Raw genomic sequence first — 18,149 nt, forward strand, 5'->3', positions numbered from 1 at the left:
TAAGTGAATCTGTTTCTGTAGAAGAAAAAAAAACCCAAAAGGTCCGAGACCCGAACAGTGGAGAGCTGCCCCGGCTCTCGGCTCCAGCCGGGGGGCAGGCCGGGGGTACAGCGAGGGCCCGCCCGCCCCGGCAGCGGTGCCTCTGCCTCCCTGCGAGGAGCCCGGGCGGGGGGAGCCGCAGCTCGGCTCGGGGCTGTGACTCGCTGGCTCCCGCCTCCAGCCGGGCCCGGGCCCTCCTCAGCGCGGCCCCCGAGCGCCGGCCCCCCCGCAGCAACGCCTCGCTTGCCCCGCCCCCTCCCCCGTCGCTAAGGGCGTCGCCGCGTGGCGCGCCCCGGCAGGCAGCAGAGCGGAGCCGAGCTCCCGCCTCCCCCCGCCGTGCGCGGGCGCTGCGCTCGGTGCTCGCTTGCTCGGGCCTAGCGGCGCCCTCCGTGCGGGAGCGGCGTGGGGGCGACGCTCGGTGCCGCCGCCTGAGCGGCCGGCGCGGTCCCGCAGCGGGGCCATGGGGCTGGGCTCCAGCTCCGAGGTCCCCGACGGCGGCGCCGCGGGCTTCCACGTACACGGGGTGAGGCCGGGCCCGCGGGGGGGAGCGGGCAGGAGGGAGGGCCCTGAGGGGCGGCGGGGCTGTGGTGGGGTCCCGCTTCCCCCGTCCTGCCCGTGGGGGCTCAGGCGGGCCGAGCTCCGAGTCCGGCACCGGGGAGGGCGGCAGGCCTGGCGGCCGCGGGCTGCCCGCCCCCACCTGTTGGCTCCCTCCGGGGAACTGCCACGGCGGCAGGGGAGGAGCGGCCGCGCGGCGCCCGGGGGCGGTGGGTGCCCGCCCGGTGCCACCTCACACCGCCCCGGCGGCTTCCCCGGGCCCGGGCCTCGGCCTGCCGTGGCCTGGCTGCCGGGGGGAGCCCTCCGTGCTGCTTCGGAGGAGTCCGGCATAGTTGAAGAGTAGCGTAGCTCTGCCTCCCTGCCCCATCCGCATTCCCTTGGCTGACGACTTGGCTGATTTTTCCTCGGATCTTTACGGCATCTTGGCTGGGGGATAATTCCGGGCCCGGCCCGGGTGGTTTCCTAGGCGGCTGCGTCTCACAGGGACTGTATGTAGGTGCAAACTTGTATAACCCCTCTCTCTGGCAAATTGCACGCATGTTGCTTTAAACGCCTATCTTGGCGTTTAAACTTCTGTGTTGGAGCTGAAAGAGCGCTGGTAACTCCTGTTGCGTAAGTTACCGGTTCATTTAGTTGGTGGTCTTCTACCCTGAAGTAAGAGTGGAAGCGTTGTTGCCACATGCTGCTTTCCCCCTCATCCACAGTTTATTTCTCAGGATTACAAGATGTGTTTAGGGGGTAGTGTTACATGATCGGCTTTTGTGAGTCTCCCTAACTGAGCTCTGACTCCATCAGAAATGACTGCTGGTCACAGAGTGCCTCCTCCTCTTATGTTAAGTGCAGAATACTGCTCGGTTTTCATAGAATCATAGCAGGGTTGGGGTTGGAAGGGACCTTAAAGGTCATCTAGCTCCAGCCCCCTGCCACTAGGCCAGGTTGCCTCAAGTCCATGCAGCCTGGCCTTGGGCACTGCCAGGGTGGAGGATGATTTTCATGACCTACAGTATGCAGGAGACAAAGTTTTGGGTGGGTTTTTTTGGATTTTGGTACCACCCCCACCCCCCAGGAATTCATGCGGCTTTTAACATGTCATTTGAAAACCAAATACTGCAGGAATTTTTGCTTGCAGCTTTCTGTGGGAATCTGTATGGCTTTTACACAGCTGAACAACAGTGGCATGAGCTTTGTCATAAGTTCCATGTACTGCTTTTTGTATACATTTTCATCCTTGGTATTGTGTTATGTGATAGTTTCATCATAAGGCTTCTTGCACATTATTTAGAACTCGGATGTAGAGTAGGCTTTTTTTAACCTTTTTAACCCTTGGTTCGGTATAAGCTGGCTGTTCGTGTTTGATGCTGTTTAGGGTTGTGGTGAAAGTTAATACTTGCTCTAATTGTGGTTGCAGTGTCAGTCTTGACTGCTAAATAATGAAGCATGATTACTTTTTTTTTCTTTAAAGTTTTTGATGAAGTAACTATGCTATTATTTAAGTATATTTTATAACTTGCATGGACAGTTATTGCCAAAAAAAAAAAAAAAAGCCTATACTGATATGACTTCATCTCTTTAAAAAATAAAAAACCCAGTTTGGTAACAGAAGATCAAATGTAAGATATAGCAGTTTTAACTTTGATAGCAATGAACTTTTTAGTTTAGATGGTGCGTGGGTTGTAACTTAGCACTTAAATTGTAGGGTGGCTTTCAGGAGTGAAATATATTGCAGGTTAAGGTCTGTGCTGCTGAGTTATGAGAAGTGAAGTTAAAAACAGTGCCAACTGTTAGCATTTTTGCTGTGATTGCCTTAATATCATGTTCCTTTGTTAGTATACTTTGAAGTGGATATACTCTGTATATATCAAGTTCTGTGTGACTCTTGATGGGTTTTATCCTAGTGTGAATGTATTTTCATAGGTATTCTCTGTATTTCTTTATTACATGTGTTTTACAATAACTTGATTACAATGAAATGTTGGATGTTGGAACTCTTTTTTTTTTTTCTTACGAATCTTTTGTAAGAGTGATGGCAATCTTCTTGACCAGTACTTGTTAGCAATGCATTTGTAAAGTACTCTTTTAAGTGTTCCTATTCTACTGTGCTGTGAATTGTGGCATCCTAACTGTAAATTGTGTTTATGTTAAAAAAAAAACCAAAAAAACCAGCAACAAAAAAAAAGGCTGTTATGTAACTCGGGACTCTCAGTGTGTTCAGGCTGTTAGTAGCACGGAAGAAAAACCTGAAGCAGCACTTTCAAAACTAAGCCCTTCTCCAAAGTTTTCAGTATTTAATAATTACATGCTGTGCATTCTAAATCACAGTACTTGTCTTATATAGGTTCAAAACCTGTTTTTTACAGCTTAATTTGGACACCTGTTTTTCAGTTTTAGAAAAAGAAGTTCACAACTGTGGACTGCTTCCTGAGGTCTGTCATTTGGTATCTCATCTCTGGTTCAGCTAACTCAAAAGTAAATATTGACTCAAGTGTAAAGATTAATGCTGTCACTTAATGTAACTAGAGATCGATGTTTTTAAAAAATAAAGTGTATGTTTTGCAGGTTCAAGAAAACTCCCCAGCTCAACGAGGAGGACTGGAACCTTTTTTTGATTTCATCATTGCCATAGGACACACTAGGCTTGTAAGCTTCAAATTATTTTATTGTTTTGCTTTGTTTTCTCCTGCATGAAATATGGGTATTGTAATGATAAAAGCCAAAGCTGTCACAGGAAGGAAAGCTTTTCACATTGATCACTGTATATGGCTTTAAAAGGTAAAGTAAAATTTGGTGGTATTCAAAGTCTCCTCTCTGGCTGGATTGATATTTGAGGAAAGTGTCTTATTTATGCCTTTAGTCACCTTAACTTTCTTAACACATTAACACAATGTTTATAATATTACTCATTCATGAATGTTATCTGCCACAAGGTGAATATTGAACTGATGAGTCGATGGTAAGAGCTTAACATTTGTTTAAACAAACTTGTTTCAACATTTGATAAAACGATGAACAGAATAATAGCCTGTCTGATGTACTGCTGGGAACAGAGTTCCTGTAGGTTGACTTATGAGAGAAGGGTTGAATTTTGGTTTGGTTTGGGTTCTGGGTTTCTTTTGTTGTTGTTTTTTGTTTGTTTTGTTTAAAAGGCTCACAGGCTTGGCTTTATGCTTCACTCTAGCTACATACAAGCTGAACTCATTGTTTGCCGTGCTTTTCTTAGTGGAGGTGTCTTTCTGGAAGTTATGGTTATAATGGTCGATTTTGGTGGGAAATCACTTAATCTTTTAACGTGACAGAAACAAGGATAGTTCTAAGCTGCTTCCAAATAGTCTGTCCTTTCGTAGTCAATCTGCAATGACTTTGAATGAATAGTTACTGAATAAGGACTGGGATCAGAGACAGGAAGTAAAATATTGCTGCTTATTGTTAGACTGTGTAGCTGAGATCTAATATTGCTGATATTATTTAATAGTGGTTGTGAAGAACAGGAATGTAAGTGATGAAACAGATTAAAAGTAAGTATTTAGGTAAGGGAACATGAGCTGATGGTACTGACTTCTTTCTAATAAAACAAAATTGGACTGCTGGGACAGTTGGTGGAACACAGAGCCTAAACTTTGACTGTTTTGGTTCTTTGTATTCAAATTCTGCCACAGGTGTTGACATCTACCTTACATGTGCGACTAGAAATCACGTTAATCATGTATTTCTTTCTGTGCTCTACAGAATAAAGAAAACAATATGTTGAAAGATCTGCTGAAGGCCAATGTTGAAAAAGCAGTGAAGCTGGAGGTGTATAACATCAAAACAATGAAAATAAGAGAGGTAGAGGTGATCCCCAGCAACATGTGGGGAGGACAAGGTCTTCTTGGAGCCAGTGTGAGGTTCTGCAGTTTCCAGGGAGCTAATGAACACGTGTGGCATGTTTTGGTAAGATGGAATTCTCTGGTGCCTTGTTTGTGTTCATACAACCTTATTTAAAAGTGTAATGTTTAGGAGTAGCTTGTATGTAGAAGTACAATGCTGAAATTGCACAGAAGAAGGGAACAGTCTTGAAGATTTGTCTGAGCTATTTGAATAGGGACAAGCAGTGGGTGACTGTTACAGCGTTGCCTCTCACTGTGAAGAAAAGTAACTCCATCCCACCTGAACCAAACAGCGTGTGATGGGGAGAAGTTTTTTTTGTCTGATGTTGAAGAATCAATGGTAAAAAGCAAAAAGATTCTGGCCTGAGTGGTGTCCTGTGTTGGCTAAACTTCATTAAATTAATATTAATGATAGAAAAAGTACAAAAAAAATATTTTAAATAGCAAAGGACAGCTGAAAGAGTAGAACTGAATAGTAAAGACTGTCATGTTTCTGGCGTTTAAATGCAACTTCTCAACATCTTCAGAGTATCTCATGTTAAATTGGTAGTATCTTGGGCTGTCTTATTCAGCATGTTTTACAAGATGTCAAACGTAGATGTAGACTGTTCAAGGACTTACATTTTGTCCCATAAATGTTCTTTTTTTCCCTATTTTTGGAGTTAGCTTTCCTTTTTCACCTTGGAGTATTTTATCCTGCTGCAAATGCAGGTGACACATATCATTCTTTCCAGGATGTTGAACCTGCATCTCCTGCAGCTCTAGCTGGTCTCCAGCCGTACGCCGACTACATTGTTGGGTCTGATCAGATTCTTCAAGAGGTAGGGCACATGTTCCTTCAGGTAATTGTCTTTGTGCCTGCCAAATATATGTTGTAGGGTTTGGGGTGGATTTTTTTATGAATCCAGTTGCATGTACATCAAATTAATGGGGATAGTATTTGGGGATTTTGGGAGGCTGATGTTTGACAGATGCCTTATGGTTCAGATAAACATTTTTTTTGTGTGTGTGTGTGATAATAAAAAAAAAAAGTTGCACCTAAAGATCAAACTACAGTAGTGAGTTTTAGTCTGTCTCTGGGTTTTTAATATCTCACGTTGAAGTAAATAACTACATAAAATGCTAACTTGCTTCCAGTTCCTTGTCTTGCATACTGGAGTTTAATTACTTTCTTTTTTTCTTAGTCAGAGGATTTCTTTTCACTGATTGAATCCCATGAGGGGAAGCCGCTGAAGCTGATGGTTTATAACACTGAAGCAGATTCCATTCGAGAGGTAGTTGTGACTCCCAATGGAGCTTGGGGTGGAGAAGGAAGGTACTGATTCCCGGACAGTCACTGGCTGGTCACAGGTTACATACTCACTGTAAATGAGCTCCTGTTAAGATTATTATTACTATTAATTACAGCTTGTTGTTTTCAAGTTAAGCCTTGTTTCCTTACACTCGTTACACAAAACTGCTCATCTTTCCATAAAAAAACCCTAGCTTAGAACTAGGAATTCAGCATGTTCTGTGTCTAATTCTGTTTGAGTTGAAACCGGTGGCAAAACCTCTGTTGACTTCTCTGGTAGCAGTTTAACTAGCTACGTTCTTGTAGTCAAACATTCAGTTATTACAGCAAGAACAAAATCCACATCAGGTCAGATAACTTTCCGTCAATTATATCTTTCCAAAATATGTAAACTTGTATCTAAATGCCAAGTGCAGTGTGCTCCTTGAGTGCTATGAGTAAGTGAGATGATTCTTGCAGGTAGGTATTTCTTGCTATACGTTGAGGACTCAACAAAGCTAGTAAGTGTTTTAAATTTTGACTCTAAAACAAAACCAATTTAAGAACACTTTTTTTTTCATGTCTTGTTTTACTTTTCTTGTACAGTTTAGGATGTGGTATTGGATATGGGTATTTGCACAGAATTCCGACACAGTCTGTAATGTCAAAGAAAAAGCCAGAAAGCAAATCACCTTCACCCTTACCAGAAGCTGGAACTCCTGGACCATCTACTAATGGTTACACAGAGGTATGCAAGAAATAAGTTCGTATCTCTAGCATTTCAAAATTTTCTGCTTGTTGGAATATTCGTAATACGGTGTATCTGGGTACACTATACAATTTTGCTTGAATGACATGGAGTTAGGTGAAGGGAAAGTGAGGGCTGATGATGCTGAGCACATGACAGATCACCAGTATTAGCTGATGTGAATTTTTGCCTGATATTTTCTTCCTGGTTTGAAGACTTGCTTACTACAGCTGTATTACTCAATGAGAATCACATTAGAAGAATACCCTGCTCACTAGGAAATGAAATATACCTACAAGAATTAAGTATGGACTGTTCTTCTAAGAACATATGGACTTTAAAAGGCTGCATGGGAATGTGTCCTGATTGGTGACCTGACTTTCAGTTTCAGCATCACAGGTTCTCTCTGAATAGAAGAACTTGGAGGCTGAGGCAGAATGCTTTCATAGGAAGGTTGTCTCCAGGTGAAGCTTTCAGTATAAAAAGATGCTTTCCCTTCTTACTGTGTTGTTCCAGACCCCATTATTGGCACCTGCTTCTCAGAGTGACAGCTCTGAAATAGTTATGAACTTGGATCATTCCACAGATCAGGAAATGAGTGGTTATTCACAAGAAAGCTCGCTTTCTCCTCCTCCCCCTCTCCAGCGCGTTATGGATCCAGGTATGTTTTCTTAGGTGCTTTTTTCAGCAATTCTTTGGAGGACACCCAAGTAAACTAACAAGGTCTTAAACAAGTTTGAGACTTAAATGCAGAACTGTGATCACTGGTGGTTGTTTTCCTTGAAGTTTTTGACTTCACTGGATTTCAGAGCTGTAGAATCTGGGTACTGTGAGCTTGACTGAGGTTAACATTCTGCAGAAGTCTTTCCACTGATGTCAGCTAACATTTAGGTTAAATTTATTTGCATTTAATGGGGAGGGGACTTCACTGACTTCAGTCTGGATATAGTATGTCTTTTTGAATGTAGAATTGTGTGTTACACCTACAAAATACTGTAGTATTTGCTTTCTCTTTCAGGATTTCTAGATATGTCTGGTACTTCATTTCCTGAACTCACTAACTTGGAAAAAGTGTCCAACATGTCTTCATCTGCCTCCTTCAACATGCTGGCAGCAGATGCTGTAGTAGGCACTGAAAAGTTAGTGTTGAAAAATGATGCTTCTGCTTATTTTGGTAAGTGTATTCAAGATTTCCTTTAGGCCTCTGACCTCATTTCTGGAATGACACCAACTCATGCCTGTCAACAGTATCATGCTTTTTGGAAATAAGCCAATTATATAAAAAAAAAAATCAGAAAGGGGATTTGCTAAAATAGTTTTTGTGCACTTCTACTCTTGATTTCTGCCACTTCTCCTAATAGGCTTTTTTATAACATTACATAATATGTGCCTTTTTCTGTACATGGAAATGTTGATGGTCCAAATGAAACTGACCTTAAATGTAGGTATTTCTAAAATCAGTATGAATGAATTTTTATATCATAGGCTTGTCTTCATAGTTGTAAAGTAAAAATAAAATTGTAGTCATCTTAGTAGTGACTTTTTATGGTGGGTTGACCCTGGCTGGATGGCAGGAGCCCACCAAAGCCACTCCATTACTCCCCTTCTCAGCTGGACAGGGGAGAGAAAATGTAATGAAAGGCTTGTAGGTTGAGATACAGACAGGGAGATCACTCACCAATTACCGTTACAGGCAAAACAGACTCAACTTGGGGAAATTAGTTTAATTTGTTACTAATCTAATTGGAGTAGGATAATGAGAAATAAACCCAAATCTTAAAAACACCTTCCCCCCACCCTGCCTTCCTCCAGGCTCAACTTCACTCCCAATTCTTCTACCTCCTCCCTGCCTCAGCAGTGCAGGGGGCCAGGGCGTGGAGGCTGCGGTCAGTCCATCACACCTTGTCTCTGCCGCCCCTTCCTCCGCAGGGACAGGGCTCCCCCCCTGCCCTGCCCCAGGGGGGGTCCCCCCCACGGGTGCCGTCCCTCAGGGCCAGCCTGCCCCAGGGGGCCCCTCTCCCCGCGGGGCCACAGGCCCTGCCCGCAGCTGCCCCAGCACCACTGCCTGCGGGTCACGGCCTCCCTCGGGCACCCCCTGCCCTGGCGTGGGTGGGTCTGCAGGTGGGATCTGCTCCACCGTGGACCTCCATGGGCTGAGGGAACAGCCTGCCTCACCATGGGCTTCACCACAGGCTGTCGGGGAACCTCTGCTCCATCACCTGCAGCCCCCCCTGCCTCCTCCTGCACTGACCCGGGGGCTGCAGGGCTGCTGCTCTCACACATGCTCACTTCTCTCTCTGCTGCAGTTGCTCCCCCGCCTTTTGCCCCACTCCTAGATGCATTATCCCAGAGGCGCTGCCACCATCACTGACAGGCTCAGCCTTGGCCAGCAGTGGGTCCATCTTGGAGCCAGCTGGCATCAGCTCTTATCAGACATTGGGGAAGCTTCTAGCAGCTTCTCACAGAAGCCTCCCCGCTACCAAAACCTTGCCATGCAAACCCAATACCCTTCTCTATTTAAAAAAAAAAAAAAATCTTCACATTATGGATGCCTTCCCTTTTTAAAAGGTTGGGTGACTGAGTTGTAACACCAAGTATCTGTAGCATAAGAATACAGCAGACCAAATGGTTCGTGGTTTCTTAAAAACCTGTTTGCACCATCAGATTTTCTGGATTTGGGGAGAACTGAGTAAACACAGCCTGTGTATTTGACAGTTGTGAATGTGGTTACGTGGCTGTGTGATGTATCTCATTCAGGCCGGTTTTTCTAGACGTGTGGTAACCACATCACTGTCTGTTAGCCTGACAGGTTTTGAATTTTAACAAACTATTTCCATTTCCCAGAAAATGCCACAGCTTTGGACCCTGAAGATGTAACCATGTATTCTGAAGGCTCAGTCAAGCAGCCCGAGATAGACGACCCACTGCCTTCAGTTCCATCTTTACCTTCTTTTGCTCTTCCTAATGAAATTTCTTCAAAAACAACACTAGGAACTGATCCTGATAACAAAGAAACAAAGTTGCTCTTAAACAGTACTGAGAGCTCATTAACCACTACGCTGGTGAAACCAGATGATGAAGCAGCGTGTGAACAGAAAGAAGCAGCAGCTGCAGAAGCTTGTGAGTGAAACGAATGCTGCTTTAGTTTACAGACTGCCGTATGCTGTGATACTACAGCTTGGACTATTTTTCTGATCTTGAAAGAATTACAGTAATTCTATTTTGTTAGTGTAGACAATATTATAAAAGAAATCATATGAAATACATATCATACTGTCTTTTCCAGTGACTGTTTAATGGATTGATCTGTGTTCAACCTTTGAATGCTGTGCAAAATCAAATTAATGGAGAAATTAATGCAGAAACAAGCTGGAGACTGGCAAAATGTCATGTTTGCCTACAAATGTTCCTGAATGTTTTTATGAAGGCACTCTGCTGGAACAGCAATGATGATTACTTTCTCAGTATGACTGATGGCATTAAAAAAAAAAGATACTGAAAATGGCATTAAAAAAAATATTCTTTCTAGAAAGGTTAACCAATGGTACATCTCAATTAAACAGTTATCCTGACTTTCAAAGCATTTCCTACCCCAAGATATCTTTATTCCTACTTACTACTCTGCAAACTGTTATTTTTCTTGTTTTAGAGCCCTGTCTCTGTAACTGTTATTCATATACCTTGCCTACAACTACTTCTGCGGGAAGGGAAGTACCATATGGTTTGGAGCTGCAGCACGTAGGTAGTACAAAATCATGTTGGTGGGTCTTGCCTGTTTGCTTCTGCTCCTCCATGGATCACATGGTGGTCTTGCAGTTAAAAAAAGGGGGGGGGGGTGTGGCGACAGTAGGAAATTATGCTGGATATTTGAAACAAAGTGAAGCCAAAGATGATTTAAGTCAGGCCCTGTGTTTTCAGGGTGATTAACACTTTAAGCAGAGCTGAGTATGTCTTGGGTTTCTGTAGTGATGGAGAAACAGTTTTTCTTTAGTTGTGCTTTTCTATTTACTCATTTCTATTTTATACAAATCATTCAAAGTTTAGGGTATGGAGATATAATATGTTAGTGCAGCAACATCTATTGTTTTTTGTAGATTTTGTTTTGTTTGCACTTACCTTCAAATAGCTTCTGAATGTAATAGCAAACATGAAATGAACAGTGAAAGAAATTAGGAGGTTTTATACCCCTCAGGGCAGTGATTTATTATGGAATTTTAAAGCTGTTGATTGGGCATAAATTTCACTGCAGCTGGTACAGTTAGCAGGGTGAAAATCCTTCAGAAATTAAGAGAATGGGGTACAAGGTTAGGTGTGTGTTTAAGCTATAAACTGGAGTATACTTACTTAGAAATACTGTGCAATTCCCTTTTCTCTGTCCTGTCCCCTGAGGAGTGAGGTGACTGTCATGCCACAATCTGGTAGCAGTGCAGGGTGGGAAGCCAGGGTGACACTCAGAGCGTGATGACTGAAGACACCTCTGGGCTCTATTTGGTTTTCTGTTGCTGTTTATTTAGGACTGTTTCTAATCTTACACCTTTGTCAAAGCTGTTTTAAAGCTGGTGGTAGCTCATTTTAAGTGATGCTGTACCCTAAGCACCCCTTAGAAATTTAAAAGCAGGGAATGTCAAAACTCATACTGAATTTCAAATGGCACAGTAATAAATGGCTTAACACTGCTGGCAGTCTGTTTAATTGTTTGTTAATTGGCTCTTGGAGGGGAAGCTGGGTAGCCTTCCATGTATTTATAAGGACTTGATTCTTTTTTTGTAACATTCAAGTGCATGCTGGTCTAGCACCCATTTAGCAGACCAAACTGAGTTAAACCTCTAGCAGTAGTACACTGTACTCACCTATTAACTTTATAATTTCAATGCTAAATGAAGAGTTTAACTTCCTCATCAGACTCCTTTTGACAACTTGGAACTACTTTTTAAGATGCCCAAGGCCCTCCCCACTGAAACAAAGAGAAGTAGGCAGTATTCTTGTGAGTGCAGAAGGTTTTATTTGGAAATTAGGTTTTATTTGGAAACCAAGAAATTCTAAAAAAGTGGCAGAAGCTTCTGCATGGCTGGATTCAGAGGGGATCCAGTTCTCCTGGGGGCACAGGCCACCTGCCTTGCCCTCCTGCTGTTGCTGCAAGTGTTAAGAGCAGAAGCGTCTCCCCTCCGACAGCCTGTGCGCTGTAGGCCAAGCTGGAGCATTTGTGATGATCTCGCTGCTGCTGCTGCCACCTTAATTTGAGACAAATTCAGGAAAGGATTGCCCAGGTACTACTGAAAGCAATGCCCCTCCTAAGGCCAGATCTGAAATAGTACAGGTAGTATTTTATGTTGGTCTGAAACAAGTAGAATGGCTGTGGAAGACAGAGCTATCTTTGAGTGAAAGGGCTTGAACGGCCTGCTTTTGGGATGGGAAACAAAAGAACTCCAAACAAACCACCATCAGTCAGGTGCTGTCCCAGAAAGCTGCTGTTTCCAGGTAAGCAGGAGGGCTGGCTGCCACCCTGCGCTGGGAGGGCATCCGTAAACCCCACAGCGCTAATTCCTTTGCAGACACATAACACTGTCTCAGCAGTATCACAAGGATGTCAAAACAAAGGAAGATGGGGCTTTAGCAGGCTTGGTACTAACTTCAGAGCTTGATGCCATGGTTGTGTAGGATGGTTTGATACGGCCAGACACAACAGGATAAGCTTCCAGACCCGAGGTGCTCTCTAGTATTAATAGTTAAGCCTGAGGACATGAGTCTAGCAGACGTTAAATCCAAAGAGGCTACCAGGAGCTCAAGTGTTACAGCAAGGATTATGCAGAGCTCATCCCCGCTGAGCCAAGTGCCTCTGCTCACCTGAATGAGTCAGGGCAGCTGGTGGCTGGACAGGGGATGGGTGCTCAGCAGCACTGGGACCTCCAACCACAGACACCCACAGCTCTGCTCAAAAAAGGCCGGAGCAACTTCATCAAGGCTAACTTCAGCAGGCTGGACCAAGCATTCTTCCATTCTGAAGTAAATTACTTCATTCATGGCAACTTTGGGCAGCATAACCCAGTACTAGCAATGATCATAACTCCCCAGCATCATAAGGAACTAAGCATCCTAGAGATAAACATGCAAATCTTATTATTAACAGCAATATGGATGCTGAACTAATTCTAGCTGAACTTGAATGTGTGACTGAATGCACTTAGTGTCTTTTAAGATGAACAACTACTGGAAAGAACTGTTGAAATACCAAATTCAGGCAGTGATGACTTTATTTTCCCTCTTAAACATTCACAGCAGGCTTGACAACTGACTGACTTCTGCTGTGCTACTCTAGGCTATGTTCAGAAGCTGCTCATCCAAGTTGCCACACCTGATTGAACTTGGCTGTACCTGAGAAATGGAGGAAGACAGGCTGCAGCACTGAGCAGAGATCACAGCACTCGTGCACCGACAGGCTTGAGTTACCCATTTCTGTCTGCTTGCTGCTGCACCGTGAAATTGACAGAAATGGGCAGCAGCAGAGGCAGCCTCCCAGGGAGAAGCTTCGAATTCAGCATTCCTCACAGCACCCTTACTATTCTCCCTCTTCCCCTGTACCTGGGCATAGTTTCACTTCCAAGCATTATGAAAGAACTAGGCGCGGCTGCCTCTGGCTGTTGAGTGAAGGCAGCTACAAGTTACTCACTGCATTTCCTTTGACTGTGTTAATCTCTTCAATTTCCTGGGCATTGCCACAAATGTCCACACAGCCTCCCTCTTTGCTTTTGCCTTAAGCAAACACTAATTCGCATTGGTTCTCCTGTAGCAGCAATTTCAAGGCGATTGTTTGGTTTAAGTTACATTTCTAAGCTGCAAAAAGTAATTGAGCATTCTCAGTCCCATGAAAAAGATGGCTGAAACAACGTCCCCATATCCTCAGAGAGAGATTGGGCCTGTCCCACCCAGTCTCTAATCGGTACCTCTGGTCTGCATGATATTTGTTCGGCTGCTTATGGAAAAAACCGCCACCACATAGCACAGGAAACTTATTTTAGTCAATCGCTTTCTTGATCTTTACATGTGCGTGTGCTTTTAACAGTTCTGTTATCTAGGTGGGCGGTAACTCCACCTGGCTCTGCTGGGGAGCCATCAGCACGCCTACAAGCGTAAGAGCATGTGCTTAACGATTGATGCTAAACATCAAGTTCAGAAATTTTCTGGGGATAAAATTTGAATCAAGTGGGACCTCTGTGAATGAGGAAGTAGTACCTTGCTGTGATGTACAGGTCTAAATTTGGAATGCTGTAACTGGATTCATGCGTTAACAGTCACTCTGTGCCTTCACCTTTGACAAACACATTCTCTCCCCTTCCCAGGCACCTCCACCGTAACTCACCTCGGCAAACTTTCCTCTCTCCCGAGTCAGCAACTCTCAGATCAACACTTCAGCTTGCATGATCTAAACCACGGGAGAGCTGCTCTGACCAAGACCGCCCGGAGCAGCACACCACCAGTCCCCGGCTGCCCCTCTCCCATGGAATACAGACAATCGAACTAATAAATCCCAAGTCTCTTATTTTCCCACCACTTGGCAATCAGGTGGAACTACATTATCTCCTGCCTAGGGCTTATTTTGAGTATTTTTTTAGTCTTTCTAAAAGTTAATGCTAAATCCTTCAGGTAGTTGTTCTCCTCCTGAAATGATACTTGCACTTCAGCTGCAACAGCTGAGCCCAGCTCTCCTGTCCTCAACACTACCCCACCTGAAGTGAAGAAAGTGTTGCCTGTCATAGACAAATGTATTTAGCAGTGTAACCTGTCTCCCAGAAAAACTAGAGTTACAACTGTCCATTACCAACTTGGAAATTAAAAAACCCTCACTTCTACAAATCAGCAGCCTTTCCTGTGATTCTGGCAAACTAGAACTCCCTCTGTTGTTCCAGTGAGCTGTGATTCTCGTGATTCTCATATTAACTCCTTAACGCCACGCAGGGGCCTCTCCTGCTCTTGCCTTCAGGACTCTTGAAGACAGCACAATTCCAGAAACGGTGACAGAAATTAAAAGGGAGTAGCAAAAAACACTCTAACTTGACACTCCATCTAGGATGGATGCTGGGAGCCTCTGGGAACACATTTGGCCACTGAATTAGTGTCCCCTCCAAAAGCAGCCCAGCTGACAGTCCCCGCAGCAAATGCTTTGAGCATTCTGTACTGGCATTTTCAGCATCAGGAAACCCAGTCTTGGTTTCCCACCTGCCTCTCACAGGGCTAAAACCTTCCCACATCCAGAAAACTCAGTGACAACTGCCACGAATTACTTGTAGCATGGCTGTCTTTCCTTATGCACTACATAGGTATTAGCACAAAATAACTTTCCTAGCACAAAAGCATGCACTGCCCATGCAAACAGCATTGCTCGAGCAGGTTCTCCACCTCAACAGGACCTCAAAGCTTGCATGTCTGCTAAATTCTTATACCCAACCATATTACAAGATCATCTTGAAGGGTAAGGCACTGCCATTTCTTTAGCCATTCCATTACCTGAGGCTTCAAAGGATTTTGAAGTCCCTAATAATAAAACATTAAATAGCAACGGTCCGAGTTCTACAATCGCATAATCAATCCAATAACAAAACAACTTGAAAATATTTTAACTAAAGCCTTTTATTCTATACAACTATGAAACATCATTTACCCTTCTGGCATTGCAGACTGTTCTGTCAATCTTTCCTGAAACTGTGTTTCGCAATGGTTACAAAGAAAAAAAGAAGAAAAATTACAATCTTGGCTGATTTCAAACAAAATTACTGGGAGCAATTTCAGTGTATACAACAGGACAGGAAGACAACCATAAAAAAAACCCAAACCCAAACAGTGCCTATTGGGACAAGCGTAGATCCTTGCTATTAATAAATACAAGTCAGGAAAATTTATCAGAAAAAAGTTACAATTCTGTTTAACCATTTAATTCACAAATATCACTAAAAATGTGCAGTCATAGCACAATGGTGTCAAACTGAGCATACACAGAAATGGGGATTAAAAACTGAAACTGACTCTCAAAAGACAGGGAAAAAGACATGCTAGCTTAGGTCTGAACCATATTTTTTGTTTAAGCAATGAGTTTGTTTACCTAGGTTAAGATTGCAGAAGGTAATGATTTGACTATTTTTTCAAATAAAGTACGATGAAAAATATTTAACTTTTTGTTTGACCAGTACAATCCCAGTAATAGAATTTATTGGGACTTTCTTTAGGCCTCAACCTAAATCTTGACAGCAAGATACAGGAAGGGCAAGAGCATATGTCTCCTGAAGAAACTCAAATAATATACTGCCCTTTGAAGGCACTTGTGCTTCTGCTTCAGACAAGAGTAATTTTTACACAATTTCTTTATGAGGATTTGTAATTTGTTCTGGCTACAAATGGTTTTCTGGGACAGCCCCACATTCTCTCACCAAAAAGCTGAAATGCCTTTACCCCCTCCCCCCAATAAGTTAAACTCTATAAAAGACTACTATGAGTCTATGACAGTCACAGATTTTTAGAAATAACAGTGAAAAGAAGATCTGCATAAATCTATAACGAAAGAACAACTGCATATAAAATTTTGGAAAAGAAGAATAAGTATTTTTATATCATGAATATGAAATCTGCTGAGAAGTTGCTGAAGTTTAACATTAAACATATGAAGTTATTTTCAGAATGGTCTGAAGTTTTAACAAAATGTCACATAGTTTTGGAGCACAGTTACCAAAAATTAGACTAGCGTGTCTTCAGAACACCCAGAACACAGTGCAGGAAGTAGTTATATATATTTAAAAAAAAAAATAAATTGCTGCAAAGCATGTTCACCCTACTATGATGCACAGCATCACTGGACTGACCTTGCTACAATATTTACCTAGTGTTCTTATTCTGCATGTCAACAGTCCTTTAAAGCAACCATGGAGTTGCAGTATTGAAACAACTCTAAACATTTACAATTAAATGGGCCAATTCTTTCAAGTATACAATACGTATTTTCTGTTGTTTTTCTTTTCCAAATTTCTTTAAGTGGTAGACATGTTTGAGTAACCGGTGAGAAATCACTGTAGGAACTTTATGAATGGAATGTACTAAAAATACCTTGTGAGCAGTTCTGAACACAGCAACTAATATGGCCAAAATGGTTTCATATCAAGCATGAGCAGACGAGGATATTATGTTCTGGAAAAACAAAAGCAAAAAGGAGGAAGCAAAAGTCTGCACTGGACTATCATCCTTTCTCTGTACACCTCACACAACACGAACCACTCAGCGACTTCCCATCTCAATGGCTGAGACTAGGACAGACTTTAGTTTAAGTCATATAGATTTTTTTTCCTCTATATTACAGATCTATTAGTCACTTCAATTAAATGTATACTTCCCATCCATACCGAGTCATTAGAAGTCTCATCTACCTTAGGGGTTCAGTGGGCTTCTATAGTACTACTCTTGGAACCAGTACAGTATGGTCATGTAAATAAGGAACCATCTGGGTCCACACCACTGCCTTCACGTTGATTTCTGGCGATAATGAAGTGTCAGATCACCACCACTCTTCCAAATGAAGTGCTTTACAGTTCGAAGGTCCATATTGGGATCCAAAACCTAAACAGTAGAAATTTATCTTTTATTCCACAAATCTGCCAGACTCTCAAAAATTCAAGGATGAAACACTCTGGTTGGGCAAAACAATCCTACGGGTGATCTGGCGTCAAAGAGAAACCATGCAAAGCCTCAGATTTTTCAACTAGCAAGTAAACCTAATGCATTACTGAAAGATTTTAGCAATGTAACAAATAACTTCATATTAAAACCACATCCTCAATATTTAATCTTTGCGCGCTTATTACCATTACTAGACAATTCATAATTCTGGGCCAATTTTAAACTTCAGTAGAAATGTAGAATTCAAAACGTTCCAAAAATGCTAGAAATGGAACTCTATGGAACTGTATTAAGTCCATTTGTTGAGTATGAGTGAGTAATCCTATAAAGGCCACTATTCAGCCTAAACGGAACAGGCATACTATATAAATTCTTTGATCTATCTGCAGCTGTCTGAACTTATGTCAGCAGTAAGCTATCATGATGTCAAAACATTTCCTTAGTTTTAAAGGTAACAGACAACCTAGAGTGTATTGCAAGCTCAGTATTCAGAAATTCACAACTGATTCATTGCTAAACACTGGTTTTGCTCACAGGCTAGAATGCTCAAGGAACTTACCTGGTCCTGGCACAGAAGTTCAATCTTCTCCTCTGCTAGCACAGCGATGTCTTCCTCTTTTTCTTGTTCTCCTGTTTTTTCGTTATTGGAAGAGCTAGTTGTCTGAGACTCATTATCCAAGTTTATGATTTTCTCATACACATGTTCCATCACTTTTCTCACCTGAAGCATATCACTTGCTGACAGTCGGTCTCTATATAAAGGTAAGGTATAAGTTTGGCAGGAAAAAAACTTGAGAAACTCTATTTCTCATCTTCACAATACTTATCTGTAGCAAAATATGCAAGTACACAGATAAACTCTTTATATTATAAGCCTAATAGTAAATTATCAGGATCATCCAGAATACCATGATCATAACAGCTATTTATCCAAAGACTCACATGGCAAAAGGGACTCACAAAATGGTAAGATATGCAAGAGACAGAATTAAAACCAAACTTCAGGTGAATTTTGTAT

The 18,149-nt window shown here is 42.7% G+C and overlaps 2 protein-coding genes across 6 annotated transcripts in view; one reads left to right on the forward strand and one right to left on the reverse strand.

Moving 5' to 3' along the window:
• The first annotated feature begins 419 nt into the window (after positions 1-419).
• Positions 420-11,151, forward strand: GORASP1 (golgi reassembly stacking protein 1). 4 transcript variants are annotated; one of them, XM_037383126.1, is made up of 9 exons: positions 420-562; positions 3,151-3,231; positions 4,318-4,521; positions 5,192-5,278; positions 5,642-5,772; positions 6,334-6,475; positions 6,992-7,136; positions 7,494-7,649; positions 9,320-11,151. In XM_037383126.1, exons 1-9 carry the CDS (start codon positions 500-502, stop codon positions 9,601-9,603), a joined length of 1,293 nt encoding a protein of 430 aa, XP_037239023.1. In that variant the 5' UTR covers positions 420-499; the 3' UTR covers positions 9,604-11,151. The 4 variants fall into 4 exon arrangements, with proteins under 4 accessions (XP_037239023.1, XP_037239027.1, XP_037239025.1 ...); XM_037383130.1 differs by lacking the exon at positions 420-562 and adding an exon at positions 857-1,206; XM_037383128.1 differs by lacking the exon at positions 420-562 and adding an exon at positions 1,535-1,620.
• A 3,929-nt stretch (positions 11,152-15,080) lies between these two features.
• The window catches only part of WDR48 (WD repeat domain 48), a 28,696-nt gene continuing 25,627 nt past the window's right edge, over positions 15,081-18,149 (reverse strand). For both annotated transcript variants that reach the window (XM_037383124.1, XM_037383125.1), the window contains 2 exons: positions 17,691-17,883; positions 15,081-17,071 (listed from right to left, as the gene is read on the reverse strand). In XM_037383124.1, the coding sequence (XP_037239021.1) occupies positions 16,976-17,071; positions 17,691-17,883 (289 nt within the window). In that variant the 3' untranslated portion in view covers positions 15,081-16,975. The remainder of the gene's footprint in view (positions 17,072-17,690; positions 17,884-18,149) is intronic.

Source organism: Falco rusticolus, chromosome 4, assembly GCF_015220075.1.
Source record: "Falco rusticolus isolate bFalRus1 chromosome 4, bFalRus1.pri, whole genome shotgun sequence".
Lineage (NCBI taxonomy): Eukaryota > Metazoa > Chordata > Aves > Falconiformes > Falconidae > Falco > Falco rusticolus.